General features: G+C 42.1%; 1 protein-coding gene across 7 annotated transcripts in view; it reads left to right on the forward strand.

Moving 5' to 3' along the window:
- Positions 1-18130, forward strand: part of Wdfy3 (WD repeat and FYVE domain containing 3) — a 280520-nt gene that overhangs the window by 158291 nt on the left and 104099 nt on the right. For all 7 annotated transcript variants that reach the window (XM_013502725.1, XM_013502727.1, XM_005401374.2 and 4 more), the window contains 6 exons: positions 4350-4527; positions 6180-6394; positions 8982-9094; positions 10997-11228; positions 13350-13450; positions 13596-13814. In XM_013502725.1, coding sequence (XP_013358179.1) covers positions 4350-4527; positions 6180-6394; positions 8982-9094; positions 10997-11228; positions 13350-13450; positions 13596-13814 — 1058 coding nt within the window. The remainder of the gene's footprint in view (positions 1-4349; positions 4528-6179; positions 6395-8981; positions 9095-10996; positions 11229-13349; positions 13451-13595; positions 13815-18130) is intronic.

Here is an 18130-nt window from a genome sequence, read left to right on the forward strand (position 1 = left end):
TTATAAGTTCAAAGAACCTCACTTTGAAAATTATTTCTTTTTTAAAATTTTTTAAAATTTCATTTGTACTGAGCATGTTCAGACTTCTGCCTTGTTATCTGTTCCTCAGACAAGATAGGTTAGCAACTATTAACACAGTGTTAGGGACGGTAAGTAATCTAGGACTGTCTTAAAGCTCATGAGAGGAGGTACTTAGGCTGTGTGCACAGCGTGCTGTTTTATGGAAGGAACTTGAGCATCAGCTGATTGGGGGTCCAGGAGCCCAAACTCCCGTGCATACAGAGGGTCAATTGTATTTCCAGAGTAATACTCACTAGGTATGTGGAGAGGTGTAATTTTTTTCCTCTCTTAAATTTGTACTGGGGCTTACGTCTCATCATGCTTAACCACAGCATAATTCAGAATAGTTTTAAGTGAAATTATTATGGTAGTTCAATACATGTGCCTAAAACTACTGTCCTGAGTTGTTTTGGGCTGCTGGGGATTAAATGACCCCTGCTTCAGGCTCTCACTCTGGCCAAGCAACTACTCTGTCACTGATCCACATTCCCAGCCCTTATTTCTAGAAGAGCTGCTCTTAATTCAAGAAACCATAAACTAGATAAATTTAGGTTGATTTAGGATAGTTCTCTGTGCTAATGAATAAGTATAAAGTTTTTTTTGTCTGAAGATCCATGTGTTTTTATGATCCCAAAGAACTACCAGTGCTAGAGAAATAATTGCAATGACTAACTAGTTGAAATTGCTGAAAAATCCCAATTTTAAAACACAGTGATCAGACCATACATGCTAAAGGCCTATAAATTGCTGTGTTTCAAGACGTTTAATCCTTTGTATTACCCACACTCAATAAACAGATCACATATTAAAGGAGTGCATTTTCCTCAACAAGTTTTGTTTTGTTTTATTTGTCTTTTTGAGACAGGGTCTTACGATGCAGTTCAGGCTGGCCTTGAGCTCACTTTGTAGCCCAGGCTGGTCTCGAACTCACAACGATCCTCCTGCTTCAGCCTCCCAAGTGCTGGGATTATAGGCGTGCACCACCACACCTGGCAAGGAGTACATTTTCTAAAAAAGAAAATCCATGAAAATTTGTTGTTTCAGTGGTAATTAACAAAGGGAGGAGAGCATTCTCTTCTTTTGCATAGTTATTTATGGCCTTCAATCCAGAGCAGTTTTTCATTATTTGCAACGCCCCTACATGTGAATATACGAGGTCTCCCTGCAGGGAGAAATCTCACGGAGTCCCCAGAACTAGTTGTGGGGGTCCCTGGTCCTTGTGCATTCTCCATCAGTCACACAGAGGATGCTATCCAAAACTTGGGGAGCTCTTAAAATTGTCCATGCCAAGAACATGAGTGTGGTATTTTTCGCTGGTGTGTTGTGCAGTGCTGGGGAGAGAGCCCAGGCCTTAGGCTGAGCCGCACCCCCAGGCCAGCGTTCCTCTCTTCCCTGGCCGTTCTAGCTGTGCCACATACAGTGTGTCACAATAAGAACCGTAAGGAAGTAACTGCACAAGAAATGTAACATTTTTACTCCACAACTTCGAATACTGTATAGGACCTTTTGAAACTAGAATTTCAGTCCCGTTGTTTCTAGAACTTCCCAACAAATTACATCAGTACATGGGCAGCTTTTCCTTTTGGCAGAACGTGTTGGTGTTGTCAGCAGAAGAAGAAACCACTGTTTTGTTGTGTTTTTCTGACCAGCGGAATGTTCATGAGAGGAAGTTGTGAACTTGTAACTTGTCAGACATGTGAAATCCTGGAGTCTTCTCAGATTATTTTAAAAATTGGGAGAAGAACTAGCCAAGCTCTGGTTTAAAAAAATTAAAACACGTGACTTTCTTCCTTTCTTCCTTTCTTCCTTTCTTTCTTCCTTTCTTCCTTTCTTCCTTTCTTTCTTCCTTTCTTCCTTTCTTCCTTTCTTCCTTTCTTCCTTTCTTCCTTTCTTTCTTTCTTTCTTTATGATAGCAAAGTTTAAGGGAGGGAAAGAAACCAGCTCTTTAGAGCAAATTTGGACCAAGCGAAAGCAGGAAAAGAATTCACCCTCCAGTGTGAGGGCTGCCGCCTTGGGAGACAGAACACAGTGGCCTTTCTCCGTTGTTTATTATTGAGAAGGAATAATAGAACAAACTATACCTGAACAGTGTCAGCGTTGGAGGAAGTGAAAACAAAATATAGAGTCATTCACACTGTACACACCGGACCTGCCCTGGGAGGGAGGAGGCAGGCGCAGGCCTCCGGGCCTCTGACTGTGAGGAGAAGGCAGAGTAGATTCAGACTCTGAATCCTTGCTTATTCCCAAAAGAGGCAGCGGTGTCCGTAAACGCAGGCGGGAGTATAGACTGAAATAACAAGTTGCAGTTTCTATAACTTAAAAATAACTGTAACATAATAAATAAGTCAGTACTGAAATGTCATTTTACCTGGTCTTTGCAAAGGATTCAACTTTACTTATGGTTCAACTATTTAATAAATGTAGTCCAGACATTTAAAAAGTGCTAATTCCCAAGCCAGGCATGGTGGCGCACGCCTGTAATCCCAGCACTTGGGAGGCTGAAGCAGAAGGATCATTGTGAGTTCGAGGCCAGCCTGGGGTATGTAGTGAGCTCAAGACTACCCTGAACTGCATAGTGAGACCCTGTCTCAAAAAAAAGGGGGAGTAATTCCCGTAGTGGTAATCTAAACAGCTTAGTAAAAAATCAGTATTGTGTAACATCTATTATAATATGTATAATTTTAGTTTAAAACAAATACCATGTTTTATATTTTAATATTGTTGTTACCATATTTTTTTGGCTTGAAAGCCACAAATCTCCTTTATGAGAATATTGTTTTTAAAAAGTTTACTGCTGTAGTAGTTATATATTAATAAAGAGTTCAGTTTTCAAACACATAAAGATATCTTCCTGGGTATAGCCATAATGTAAGTGAAAAATCTAGATTAAATCTTTAATTCAGAAGTAAGTGTAGAAGAAAGGCTTATAAGTAAAATCTGCAGTTAGAGCTATGTTTTCAAATTTGAGTCATTTTTTGTGTAATAAAAACAATCTCTGAAATTTCTGCAATCAAGGATTGATAAACCCTATACACAGTAGAGAAATTACAAGGTTTTTTTTAGATAGATCAAAACATTTTAAAATATAAAGGGAGCAACAGGAACAAGGCACCTATTAGTAATAAGCACAGAAAAATCTGGTTTTGGTGGTAGGTGTAGAAATTAAACCTTCTTTAATGAAAAACAGTAAAACACAGGGAGTGAACGGGCAGAGGAGAGGCTGCCTTTTACATAAACTAGGAGGGGCGTGTGCTTTTTGTACGTGAAGCTGAATGATTTCCTGGAATCTCTACGAAAGAGAAAATGGTGTTTTATTTTGTTTTGTTTCCTTGAAAACATGGCAGTGCCAATTCTTTGCTCCTAAATCACTGCCGTGAAGCGCTTTTCTCAGGCTGTTCTCCTGCCAGAGAGCTGGCACTGCCCGGCACTCGGCAAAAGCCTGTTAGAGAAGTTATGCGAGCCCAGCGCGTCCTCGTGGAAGCGCTGAGCTCCCATAGGCTGCAGCCTCCGCATCTGTTCCCGGGTGCCAAGCCTCGGAATGCGCAGAATTCATGAATTGCAGATGAGAGTGTGAATAGGAAGGAGAGACCACTGATGAGAAACGCACGTATCCGGGACACGGCTGGGCTTCCTGGCTCTAGACACTTGCTGCGTAATCTATGCTGTCTGCCGTTTTTTAAGTGTAATGAATATTTGCAGTGGTAGTGGGAGAAATGTAAGAGTGAATGTCGTTCCAGATAAACCAAAGATGAAGTTCCAGGGTCCTTGCTATATTTATTTATTCTCCAGGGGCGCTGGCTCTGTGCTCACTCTCCACTCGGTTGTCTCAGTTACAGAGCAGGCCGCTTTGATCTTGTTAGTTCTTGATGGTGTTGCCTGTGGTCTAGGAGTAAACACACACGGGCAGCTTCAGCAGAAAACGGCCTCGTTGAGGGGTATAATGTCCATGACCTCTCGTCAGATGCTTTCTGAACTCACAGCTGGAGCTGTAGATCACGGTGGTCTCATGGAGTTTTTATATTTTCTAGTACAGATGCCATTCTGTAGTGAAACAACCCAAGTACCAAATGATAAAGACAGAGAAGAGACCAGAAGAAATGATAGTTAAGGGTCTGTATGTGACTTTGATAATATGTCGCGTTTTACATTCCAGCCATAAGATATTTTATAACCTATGCCTGAATTACAAAACTTTTGCTCATCAGTGAATAACAGTAACAAGATGAAGAAAATGAGAGAGAATGTGATTGGAATTAAATGCTAAATAACCCTTCTTTCTTGTGTTATAGGCATGCGTATCATTCTGTTCCCAGTCCCCCTGTGTACCCTGCAAAAAATGTTGCTGACTTGAAAGTCCATGTGACAGCGTCGTCTCTGCAGAGCTCGGATGCCGTTGTCATCCATCCTGGGGCCATGCTTGCCATGCTGGACCTCCTGGCCTCAGTGGGGTCAGGGACGCAGCCAGAGGTGAGCGCAGATGCTCAGCTCCTTCCGGCTCTAAGGAGTGGAAAGATGGGTGTGTTTGCATGAGCAGGGCGGTTGGGGAAGAGATGCTACATACATGTACTGAAGTAGGTAAATGCAGATAAAAGAGAAAACAGGATTCTCTTTGAGTGAAGGACGATACATATATTTTTTGGAGGGGGATTAATATATATACGTATATACTATGTATTATATATATGGTGTCTTGATTACTTTTCTCTTGTTGCTGAGACAAAATACTTGAGGCCCAAAATTAAGGAAGGAAAGGTTTATTTAGCTCACAGTTTGCGGAGGTTTCAGTCCATACTTGGCTGGCTCCAGGGCAGAGTGGCACATGGCAGAGGGCAACTGTTCATGGTGGTGGAAAACAGCCGAAACAACCAGAGCAAAAGGGAGGAAAGGCAGCAAGCAGCCTCTTTCTCTCCCTTAATATGCAAACTCTCCGCCCCAGGGCGGATGTAGCACTCACACTCATAATCCAAGCATTGAATCGTGAATCAATCATAAACTCTAAAAGGCCTCCCATGATTGCATAAGGCTTTGAGGGGACATCCAGACACAAACCATAATGTATAGTTTTAGGATATAATCATTTGTTAGAAGTGTAATCCAGATAGTTAACTTCTGTTCCTGGGATAATTGTTTCCCTTGTAAATCCTTCTCAACAGTAGAAACTGTTAGTGGTAAAGGAAGAAAAATGACCAAAGGTACTACACTGATGTTATTATTTGGATGTGTAGCACTCAAAAATAGGAGTTTGGGTTGTGATTTTTGTGAAAATGTTGTATGGCTTCTAAGATCTAGAGTGTTAAAAATGTAAATGATAGGACTTCCTTTAAGCTAGTATATAACTCATCATGAAAAAAGATGTTACGCGCACTTTTTCTTTAAAAGTAGGACTATTACGAGTTTTGTAGCTATAGAATGCTGAAAAATTGTAAGAGAATGGAGTCTAGGTAGGTGGGTTCTAGCAAACTTAAAATAGGAAATTTTTGCCTAGCCCTGTTCCAGAATTGCTGTACCATTCTAAGCCAGTTCCTTAATTTATCTGAATGTATTTTGAAAGTTCTACAGACCTCATATTAAAGGTGTGTTTCAGCTGGCTGTGGTGATGTATGCCTATAATCCCAGCTACACAGGAGACTGAGGCAGGAGGGCCACAACTTCAGGGACAGTCTGGGCAAGTTGCCAAGGCTGTATCTCAAAATAAAAAGTAAAAACAGCTGAAATGTAGCTCACTGCAGAGGTCCTGAGCTCATTACTGGAAAAAAAAAAAAAAAATAGGTGTGGTGATGTACACCTGTAATCTCAGTATCAGGGAAACTGAGGCAAGGGGATCTAGAACTCAAGTCCTGCCAGAGAAACTTAGCAACACCTTGTTTCAAAATAAAAAATATAGAGGGCTGGGGATGTAGCACAGTGCGAAGGCCCTGAATTTTAATTGTATTACAATCAATTTTGCAGCACTACAGAAAGTAAAAATCAAAACAAAAAAAAAATAACTAAAAAGTAGAGATATAGCTCAGTGCGCATGCGCACACACAGACTAAGAAGAGACATGCTTCCTGTAGAAAGAACCGTCCCTCATTTTACCAAGAATGCCCTGGTGACATGGACCTCTTTGTTGCCTTTAGCACGCTCTGGACCTCCAGCTCGCGGTGGCAAACATTTTGCAGTCCCTGGTGCACACGGAGAGAAACCAGCAGGTCATGTGTGAAGCCGGTCTTCACGCACGGCTGCTGCAGAGGTGCAGCGCAGCCCTGGCTGATGAGGACCACGCGCTGCACCCGCCGCTGCAGCGCATGTTCGAGCGGCTGGCGTCACAGGCCCTGGAGCCCATGGTGCTGAGGTCAGTGGTCTCCCCCTCCTCCTTTGCACACAGGCCACATGACTGCGTGACGCAAGCACACGCGCCCTAGCACGCAGTGCGGGTACCATGGGCAGAGCAGCAAAGGACAGTGAAGATGGACAGGACGCTCAAAGGGGAAACCTAGAACAAATCTCCCAAGCGGCCGGCAGGGGTTCTGCCCATCCATTACCTCAGACACTTCATTTCCCCTTAAAAATAGTCTTCTTTAATATGGGTAGGACTTATGTCTATGGAAGGACTTTTCATATACCAGAACCTTTTAAAAATGCCTTTTAAACGTTTTATTTTGAAAGAATCCTATACAACAGTAACTTGTAAAGGCAGTGGGTCAGGTTTCCTGTTCTCTACACCCAGTGTCCCCCGGTGTGGCACTGCCTTGCCAAACTGCAGTGCAGTATCAAAACCAGACATTGATACCAGTGTGAAGTATGCAAGTTGGAATATAGTGCTGTCCTATGGCCTGATGTGTCCATGTATGGAACCGCCACCCGATCTGGGAGTCACAGAAACATCCCTGCTGCCGCCCCCTTAGTGTTCTTCCCTGTGGTCCACTGTCCCAACCCTTGAAGACCACAATTCTGTCCCCTATCCCCATGATTTTGTCATTGTGAGGGTGTGTATATAAAATCAAACAGTACAAGGCCTTTGAGGATGAGCGCTTTTCCTACCACAATGCTCTTGACAGGCATATGATGTGTTACACGCATCAGATTTGTTCCTTTTGGTGCTGAATAGTATTCTAGGTTGTGAAGGTACCACAGTTTGTGAATCATTGAAGAAATACACACACACACACACACACACACACACACACACATTCATCTGTACTTTTTATTGCAAGAGAAAGAGTGCTGTATGTTTTATAAATGGAAGTTGCTGGTTGCTATTTTGAAGCTTCTGTACATTCTTCGAAATTACATAGCTCCTTGCAGCGGAAAACTCATATCTTGTCATTTTGGAACTCTAAAGCACTCTCTTTATTAGATTACGTCTATTGTTAAATTACTTATAAAACTTCAAGGAGCTTTCTTAAAAATGGTTGAAATTTATTTGAAATTTTTAAGCTGACTTCAAGCTGCTCATAGATTGACAAAAGGCTGTGCAGTAAACATGTATGAAATGGTGATGTGATCTAGGCCCTGACGATAGCAACGAGGCTGCGTGAGACAGACATGCTCATCTCATCTGTCGTCTGTGGACACGTTCACAGTCCTGCGTCTTTGAAAATAGCACTGATATTTTCCCTGATTCTTTTTGGCACACTTTGAAGATTACCAAAGCTAATTACCAAAAAGGAAGGAAAGAAAAGTCAAGTGATGGTACAGGAACTTGGCTCCTTGTAAGCCATGGGTTGTAAATTACTTGCTTATACCATTTGGCATGAAGAACTGGCTGAAGGGATCTGACTTTTTAAGCCTTTGCTTCCTGCCATTGGAAACTGACAAGTCTTGTGTGCTTTTTACTTGATGTCATACGTGATAGGATCTTAAGGAATCCCACTGTGCGGAATTCCTGGACAGTTGGTGACATCTGCCCAGCTGTTCCAGGAGCACACGGCCTTTAGATCCTGGCCCCTCCGAATAGTCTCTGCTTTTGTTGCTGCTTGAAGTAAGAACACAGCTGCTTGTTTTGTGACGATCATAGATGTATCCATTACTAGTTTTTCCCAATGCAGAAATGAAATTATCCATTTTTGGGCAAGCCTGCTGCGTGGCAGATACTGGGAATGTACTGGTGGGCAAAAGGAAGCATCATACTCTGAAAAAATGTATAGTCTGGCAGGCAGGAAATTAAAATGCCGTATGCTGAGTTCTACAATAGTAGTGTTACTGAGTTGATATAAAATCTGCTTACCCAGATTCGGGGAGGGAACCTTAGAGGAGGCTTTGTAGCGGAAATGACAGTGAAGAAATAAAGTATGGGAAGGAGTTGGCCAGAATTTCTTCTTAAAGTAGAGGTAAAGAATAATCTCAGTGGTGAGAAACAGCATTTGTAGAATGAAGCAGGCCTGGAACAGAGTGTGTGAAGGGACAGGACTGAGGTGGAAGTCTCACCCTGGGGTGCTGTGTGCTGAGCCAGCTTGCGGGTGGTTTGGAATAGAGGCCCACTCCAGGGGCTCGTGCAGCAGAGTGAGGTGGGATGCGTGTTAATTTTGAAAGATAATAACTATAGTGGAGGTCAGGATTAGTTGGGACAAGGTTGGAGACGCAGGAAGTAATGAAGGCTGTTTCAGCTAGTCCTAACATTGTGGGAGGCTGAGGCAGGAGGAGAAGTCTTGAGTATGAGGTGATTAGTAATTTTGTAATTTAAAGTAGTAATTAATAGTAATTAGTAATAAGTAATTAGTAATTTAATGTAGTCAGGGGGCCAGGGATTTAGCTCAGCAGCACAGCTCCTGCCTGGTAAGTCCAAGGTCCTAAGTTCAATTCCTAGTACCAAATAAATAAATAAATACATAAACAAACAAACTAGTCTGTTATAATGCATTAAATCCTATTTTTTGTGTTTGGCTTCTGGGTTATACAATATTCCCAAGCAAGGAGTAACTGCTGTGTCTCTTTCCTAGGGAGTTTTTGCGTTTGGCAAGTCCTCTAAATTGTGGTGCCTGGGACAAGAAGCTGCTCAAACAGTACAGGGTCCACAAGCCAAGTTCCCTGAGTTACGAGCCAGAGATGAGAAGTAAGTGGACTGCTGGCCTTCCCTCTGCTGCCTTAGATTAATATCATTTTAAAGAGCTTCTAAAGGAAAGGAAGGGGCTTGTTATTTCAGTGGAGATGTACAGGTCAGTTAACAAGCAGGGGCACAGGCAAGGCAGGGACTGACTGACTGTACAAGCGCTTAGAGGGGAGGAGAGTTACAAGCCAGACCCCCTTGGCTTGAAGGGGAAAGGCCTGTAAGGAGGTGCGTGATTTCCTACCTTTGTCAAGTAATCTTGGCAGCCTGGACCAGAGTGGCTGATCTGCGGCCAGGTTGCGGCCTTGCTTGTAGGATAGCTGCTGCCGGAAGATGTGGAGGGGAGGGAACCTGAAACACTGCTAAAAGCAGTTAAAGGTGTGCGCCACGGCATGGAAGCCCATTAGGCGAGGAAGTAAAGCCAGGTGGCTTCTGCAGAAAGCTGGACACCAGCCCCACTGGAGGAAAGGCGGTCCTGGAGCCGGAAGCGAGGCCATAGGCCAGTCTTCCTGTGAGCTTGCCACCGCCGGACAGGGGCAGGAACCCACCCAGAGAAGGTGGAGAAGGGGCATGGAATCAGCAGAGGCCCTCGGGGAGGTGTGGTACGTCTGAGGAGGAGGTGTCCACTAGGTTGCTAAAGAACAGCCTGGGAATCATCGTGCAGGGCCCCCACCCCCCCAACCAGTCCATCGCAGAGCATGGAGACCATAGGCCCCGTCACCCAAGAGCTGGTACGGGCCTGGAGCCCAGCTGCGCCGGATTCTCTTACCAGGTGAATTCCGCGGTTCCCATCTCTTTCATTTAGTAATTGGTTTCACATAGTTAGTCGTGTGATAAGGCATTAGTTTGCTGGCTTAAGATGAGCATTACCAGGGAAACAGACAAAGGGAATGCTTAGGAAAATGCAACAGAACGCCACTTTGAAGGCAGGTAGTGATCCTCTAGATCCACATCCTCATTTTTCAAGTGAGAATTTGGAAGTCAGATTAACAACTTTCAACAACTGTTACTTCCATCTTAATCTTTTATCCTCCTCGGGAATGCTGTGCCCTGGAAATATTAAGATCTTTTGAGTTCAGCATAGGTTTATTGGAAAACAAGTTATATAGTTTTTCATGTCAGGTAATATGTAGACCGTCTATGCATTTTTCTGTTACTGTTACTTTCGGACAGTACTTTCATAGTTCTTGAGAATTGAGTTGTGATTTCCTTTGCTAAGAGTAAAGCACAAATAGCTGCTTTCCCTAAGAGGGTATTAAAATATTTTTATAGTTGCTTGAATGTCCAGCACTTTTAAGAGGAAAACGGACATATGTATTCATGTGGTTCATTGTCAGAGGGAAAGTTTTCTCCTGTACGTTCATGATGCATTTCTGGAAAGAGAACAGTTTGCTTAGAATTTGTCTTTTCAGTCTTGAAATTGTTACCATTCACATACATAGACAAGGGAAGCAATTTACTTCTGTTTATCTGAGACTTTTTCGTATGAAAAATAACTTTTTTCTGTTATAATGCTTTGAGAATACTTTTCCTTCTTCTCAAAGTGGAAATAATGAAAAGTAGTTTTGTAAACTAAAGTATAGCCTGGTTTGTAAACCACTGATTGAGGTGTATAGCCACATTGAAACAGTGGCTTACAGGGTGATTACTGGTGATTTTTCTTCTTATTTATACTGAATAGTTCCCAAGATTTCTATCATGTGCACATTACTTTAGTGTTATATTAAAAAAGAACACAGCTATTTAAGTTTAGGAAGGAACATAAGGTAATTGAAACTGGATAATGGCCTTAATATTTCAAAAGAGAATAATTATATTTTATAATTAAAGAGTAGTAGTACTTGAAGACAAATCATATTTTTAGATTCTACATGCTAATTTACCCAAGAGGCTTTCTCTGATTTCTAGGTAGCATGCTCACGTCTCTGGAAGGTCTGGGTTCCGATAACGTGTTTAGCTTGCATGAAGACAACCATTACCGAATCAGCAAAAGCCTGGTGAAGTCTGCAGAAGGAAGTACGGTACCCTTGACCAGGGTGAAGTGTCTGGTCTCCATGACAACCCCACATGACATCAGACTCCACGGGTCCTCAGTGACTCCTGCTTTTGTTGAATTTGACGCATCCCTTGAAGGGTTTGGGTAAGGCAATTGTGAGGTAGCCACGCCTGGGTCTGTAATTTTTTGTCTTATACTTGCTTTTGCAAATAGATGTTAGGTTTTAAATCTAATTGATTAAAATACAGTCTGACCAAAAAAAAAAAAAAAAAAATACACACTTAAGGAAAAGAAAATCTTACAGAAATATTTTAATACTGAATTTATCGAGATGACATGAGATGAATACGAGTTACCTCTGGCCTCAACAATTACAAGAGGTTCTCAAAGTGGTGGCCATGAGCTTCCACACATTTATTAGTATGGCGAACTGCTGCTTGGGTAACCTTGGTCACTGAGATTGCTGCACATGCATTTTGAATTGTTTCTGTAAGGGCTGGCAATGTGGTGGACACACGACATCCTGCAATGTTAATATACAACGTCCTCTAGGGTCTCCCATTTAAGGGTCACACCATCATAGCTAGTATGAAAACACAGCATACTAGTTTTCTTTTCCTGAAGAGTGTGTACATTTTTTGGCAGATTCTGTATATATAGTATGGTATATACTATACCATATATTTCCACAGGATTTGATCATGCTGTTTTAAATTTTCTATATTTATTACATTTAAAATTTTTTCATTAGTACATATTTATAGTACATAATGTTTACAGTTCTCATGTGGATTTGGTACATGTACATAACACATCTTAATTCTTTAGTTTAGTTTTCTGTTTCTGTTTTTGTTTGTTTGATTTTTGAGATAGGGTCTCACTTATATAGTCCACGCTGGCCCCAAACTCACAGTGATTCTCCTGCCTCAGCCTCCTGACTGCTGGGATTACAGGCATGTGCCACCATGCCCAGCCACATTTTAATTCTTTTTTCATTCTTTTCCCCCAACTTCTTTCTTTTCCCTCCATCCACTGATCCCCTTCCCATTAGAAAAGATCTGTCTCCCTCCTTCCTATTACCTGTTTTTTTAATAAAGGAATCAATGGTTTTAAGGCCCATGAGCCAAATCTGTATTTACAAAAACCCGTAAGGTTTTTGTAAGTGTTACTGTTTTGTGCATTTGTTTTCATTGGAACACAGCCGCACTCATTCATGTGTGACCTGTCCAGTGGTTTTGTTGATAGGGCATGGGGTGGGTGGCTATGAGTTGCAGTGTGTGATGTATGTCCTCCAGCATCTTACAGAAGGTTTGCTGCCTTCTGACACAACAAATAAATGTATGGGTAATACATAAATTAAAATAGGTCAACAGATCTTTGACTAGATTTTATCACCATTCTGTTCTTCAAATTACCATACTCTCTTATACATTGTAAGGATGTAAGTACACATTCAATGACTCATTTTACATTAAATTTCAAAGAAGGCACTCAGATGTTAATAGATCTAACAGCTAGGTAATAAAGTTTATGTGATATTGTTGGCCTTTTTGATTTGTTTGTTGGGTTGGTTTTTTGAGACAGTCTCACTGTCACTCAGGTTGGCCTTGAACTCATTCTGTAGCCCAGGCTACCCTCAAACTCACAGCAGTCCTCCTCCCTCAGCCCCCTGAGTGCTGGGATTACAGGCATGCACCACCATGACTGGCCTGTTGGCCTTTTTTAAATGTAGCTATGAATCAACAGGAACTTTTTCTCCTTTAACTAATAACTGGATTGATGAGCTATTGGAACATTATAACTTGCGGTGTACTGGGGTTTATAGGATTCTCACATGTTGATCTAACTCTGTAGTTGTATTTTAAGAATATTCTAGTAGGTCATCTTCAAATCATAGGTGTGTGGGGATTCTTTGGACCAGGGCATCGGTAAGAGGAGTGACTGATACGGTGGGCGAGTTTTTTGCAGGGATGGGAATTTTTCTGGTGTCTTCATTGAGATTTTAGGTTTATGGGTTTTACATATGCAAATCGTACCTTAATTTTTAAAGAATTTAAGCATGAAAGGATACTATGACAGATTTTAAGTCTATCACTTGATAATCTCACGTGATTGACAGGTAGGTAGCGTTTTGCTAGGCACCCAGTTTCCTGGGGACCCGTGGTCTCACCGTGCGGTGTCCTGGCGGCTTCCCGCGCAGGCTCACCCTCCCGCCTCGCTGGGCGGCAGTTACCTCTGATCTGTGTGTTGTCTCTGCCTCCACAGCTGCCTGTTTCTGCCCAGCCTGGCCCCTCACAACGCTCCCACAAATAATGCCGTCACCACGGGGCTCACGGATGGCGCTGTGGTCAGCGGCATTGGCTCCGGTAAATATAAGACCCATTTTCCTTATCAGATTGTGTTTCAGTGGATATTCTCTTTAGGGTTCATGTGCTTTGGTTGACCGCTTTTTAGCCTGCAAATGTGAGTCAGAAGAAAATCTCTGATTGTGATTTCCCTTCACCACGATAGGCGAGCGATTCTTCCCCCCGCCGTCTGGCCTGAGTTACTCCAGCTGGTTCTGCATCGAGCACTTCAGCTGTGCCCCGCACCACCACCCGGTCCGCCTGCTCACCGTGGTGCGGCGGGCCAACTCCTCGCAGCAGCACTACGTGTGCCTGGCCGTGGTCCTCTCCGCCAAAGACCGCTCTCTGATCGTCTCCACTAAGGAGGAGCTGCTCCAGAACTATGGTCAGTGTTGGTCTTTTCCTGTTCGCTTCCTTTGATTCTACAAGCATTAAAACTTCAGCTTGATATTTTTAAGGTCCGGCTGTTACTTCTTTTCCAACTTAAAATCACATAGGACAGGTTATGGGAAGTCTGAGTACTTTACCAGTGAACTGTGAGGCGTTTTCAAAAGACACAGAAGCTGAGGATATAGCTCAGCAGCACAGCACTTTGCTTGGCAAGCGCAAGGTCCCGAGTTCGATTCCCAGTACGGAAAAAAACAATACAAAACATAAAAGACTTAGAAGATATCAGGAGGGGGAGCATGAGGAAGACTCCACCTCTTGCTGAGAATCAAGAGTGTTGCTCAGAAAGCAGCTCGCTTGTTGGTTATGTTTTGGTAAAGGTGACTGACTACGAATTCTGCTTACATCGTATTCCTAGTGTGCCTCCTGCCGCAGGTGCACACAGTGTCTGACTCTTGTCCGGAAGGTACCTTCAGGACTTCAGGGGCGCCGGTTCATACCCAGATCCCACACATGTCATTCCCTCACATTCTCACACAACAGAACGCACACGAAATCGTTTATCAGGCTCTTCCGAGATGACATCGATAACGTATAAATGCGTGTGAATGTGTATTTTAAAATCATCTCCTGTGTTTGCTGTCTTAACTAGATAAAATGTCACATAGGATCGTAAGTGGCTGGGACTCGGCAGATGTTAACTGAATGTGAATGTTTTCCCGTTAGACTGTAAGAGTTCTTAGCCTTTGAGGTGCCCAGTTCAGAGCTAAGCCTTGGTGAAACTGGTTCTTTAAAATTGTCCTCCTCAGGGGTGGGGACAGAGCTCGCTGGTGATAGGGCTCTTGCCTGCCATGCCCTGGGCCCTGGGTTCAGCCTCTGGCGTCACACAAATGAATTAATTAAAATGAATGGTTAGCACACTTTATTTGCTGCTTGGTGACATTTGGCCCTCTCGATTTCTCTCTGCTCGTTAACCACCTCAGCCTTGCGCTGGGACACACTCTTGTGCTGCCACTTTTCCACAGTTTGCTGCAGTAGCGTCCCCTCCATCAGCCCTCGCCATCAGTAGCCTCTCAGATGTCACCTCTGGCCTTTGCTCTCAGTCTGCTCTTTATGAGGAAGAAAACGTCATCAAATTATATTGACTCCTAGGTCTTCTTATCCCAGGGACCGTGAGATCAGGGCTGTTTAATTCATCTGTATCCAAAGCTGTGATGGACCTGCACGTGAGACATCTCCGTGTGAAGTCTTCCAGAAACCTCTGTTTCCTTTCAGACCTGCCTGTCTTAGATTCCTGGTTTGATACATGACACCCACTGCTAGTTAATTAGCCCAGCTAGAAAATGGAGTCAGCTGAAAAACAGCACTCCTTCCACCAAGTCTGACTCTACTCTGTCTCCTTGGGATTCCTGGAACCTTCCTGAACTCTCATGCTCACTGTCCTAGTCCTTGTGGGGCGTCATCATCCTCACCTCAGATCTTGATTTTCTAGACTTTAATTCTCTGTCTTGTCTGTCTGCCCTACAAACTTTGTTTTGAAGGAAACCCGGGCCCCTAAAACAGTGCCTCGCATGTATGAGGATATAGTTGTGATTTACATATAGAGATACATGAACAATATATAAATAATATATATATGATATATAAATAATATATAAACAATATATGAACAATATATAAACAAATATATAAGCAATATTTATGTATAGAAATATATAAACAAGAACTAGACAGTCTGAGGAAAAACAACGAAAAAAGTAAACAACAGTGGGAAAATTGAAGAAAGGATAGAATTTAATCAGAAAGTGAAGGAGCAGACCTAGAGATATATCCGTATACTAAGTGTAGTGTGCCGTGCTCCTGGAGTGATACATGGTTAGAAATGAGAACAGCATATACATTGGCATTTGCAGCAGCTACCTTCTGACCGCTGTAACCTTCAGGCTGCCTTAGAAGAGCTACCTGGTGGCCACTAAGGTACCTACAGATCAGTCAGCACCGGAAACGTCCTAGCTCCAACCGAAGTCAGAAAGGAAGCTCGCGCAAATATTATAGGTAATACGATCTTTAAGCCTCAAGGGTTGCAGTTTATTAGCAAAGAAGGGAAAGATTCTTCACTGCACCCATTTATCTTGGAGTTTCTTGTTTGTATTTGGCGTGTGTGTTTGTGTACTAGGGTATCAAACGCTGGGTCTCACGCATGCTGAGTGTGTGTGTGTGTGTGTGTCCTCTGCCCCTGAGCTACACCGTTAGTCCCCACGTTTATCTTTTTTCCACTTCCCTTGCGTCCTCACTCTAGACCTCGAAGGCTGCTGAACCTACCCTCTACCTACTTTATTCATTTCTGTCCCTCTCATAAGTTACCTTACAGATGAGATTTGCTGTGTAGTAGTTTTAAGGTGCCAGCAGATGTACAGAAATCTCATTTCAAAATATAACTTTAGCATGTCAGAGTAGGAAGATATTTTAATATTCTAAAAATAGAAATGAATATTTTATTACTAGTTCTTTCATATTATTTAAACTTTCAACTATATTTGCGTGTATGAACTTGTTCTTTAAAAAGATAAACTATTGGATCCTGTTTAGATAGATCTTTCTTGATTTTTTTAACACCTGGCTTTCCTCTCCTGTCCTGCCTGTCTTTGAATACTTAGAGGAGGTAGGGCTAGAGGTCAGCTCGGTTAGGGCACATGCTAGCCACGCCCCTGGGTTTGATCCTTAATATAACAAAAAAGGTAAATTAAATTTTAATCAGCTTAACATTGAAACGAAATGAACGTAAACCCAGTATTTCTTAGTATGGTCTGGCAGCACCCTGGGTTGCCAGGCTCAAGTTAGGACATAGTTGCAGAATATTAGCAAACATTCGAGTTAGAGAGTCATTGCGGACTATCAGTAAATCAGCATTCGCGCATACGGTACAGAAGTGTCTGGTGTGAAGTAGGAGCTCAGATCACAAAAGCTCTCCTTTATACCCCAGGTCACCTCCTTCCTACCAGCTGTGGTTAGTAGACTGTGTGGGCTGCGCACCCACAAACGAGCAGCAGATGGCTGCCCCTCGTGCCTGTCCGTGTAGCATAAACGAGGGTCCTTCAGCTTTCCTTACTTCTCTTTCCAACCCGTGTCTTACTTGAATGTCTGTCAAAACGTTGTACCGTACCATCCCCGGCTGTAGATATGATGGTACGGGGCAGAAGGTATATTTCCCGTTCCTCCCACCTGGAGCCCATTGCAGCTACCATTCCATTCTGTACGTCTGTGAACTCACTGTTTTAGATCCTTCATATAAGTAGAATCATACATTATATGTCTTTCTCAAAATAATTGCTTGTTGTACTTAGCACAGTGCCCTGAAAGTGTATCCATGTTGTCGCGTATTGTAGTATTTCCTCTTTTTTAATGCTCAGTCGTGTTCTATTTCATGTAAATAAACACTGCATTCTCCTTACCCACTCATCTCTCAGTAGGAGTGCTGATAGAATATCTCCTCAGATCTTTTTTTTTTTTAATTTTAAAGAAAATAGTACCAAAAAAGAACAATAGCAAAATCTAGACAACACAAAGCAAGGACATTAAAAATGATACACAGTTTCAAACCAAATGATAGAGATTAACAATGGTTGTTATATTACATATTGTTATCTTCAACGAAATTGCTCAGATTACCAGGTGTAAGAATAGAAGATTGATCAAATCATTAAAGAGAATAAGAAAGTAATAATTTAAAAGAACATTAGAGACCATACATAGTGTCACTAGGCAGGATTGTAGGAATTCATTAATGGGTATTATACTGCAAATTGTTGTTGTCACATAAGTTGCTCAGATTACCAGATACAAGCATGCAAAATTGGCGAAAATATTAAAAAAAAACTTTCAATCATTAACTGTTTATGATATATATATGGATCGGTGCACAACTGTACTATATATATATGGATTGGTGGCATAACTGTACTGTTGGTGTCTGATGATTTGTTGAGGGGAACAATTAATGATTAAAAGTTTTTTTTTAATATTTTGACCAATTTGATCCATATATAGATGGATTTTGACCAGTTGATATTTTGACCAATTGATCCATATGTATATATAGATTGGTGTCACAACTGTACTGTTGAAAGTACTGAGGCATTTTATACATATATATGTGTATAAAATGCCTCGGTACATTCTTTTTCTTCTTTCCCTCATTCCGGTTGTTCCTACCTTTGAACAATTTCTTTCCCTTATTATCTATTGTACATTTTGGGTTTTATTTACTCTTTCATGTTCTTACACCAGGAAGACAATATGATGTTTACACATGTG

Source organism: Chinchilla lanigera, unplaced genomic scaffold (genome assembly GCF_000276665.1).
Source record: "Chinchilla lanigera isolate Chin_1 unplaced genomic scaffold, ChiLan1.0 scaffold00073, whole genome shotgun sequence".
NCBI classification, from domain to species: domain Eukaryota; kingdom Metazoa; phylum Chordata; class Mammalia; order Rodentia; family Chinchillidae; genus Chinchilla; species Chinchilla lanigera.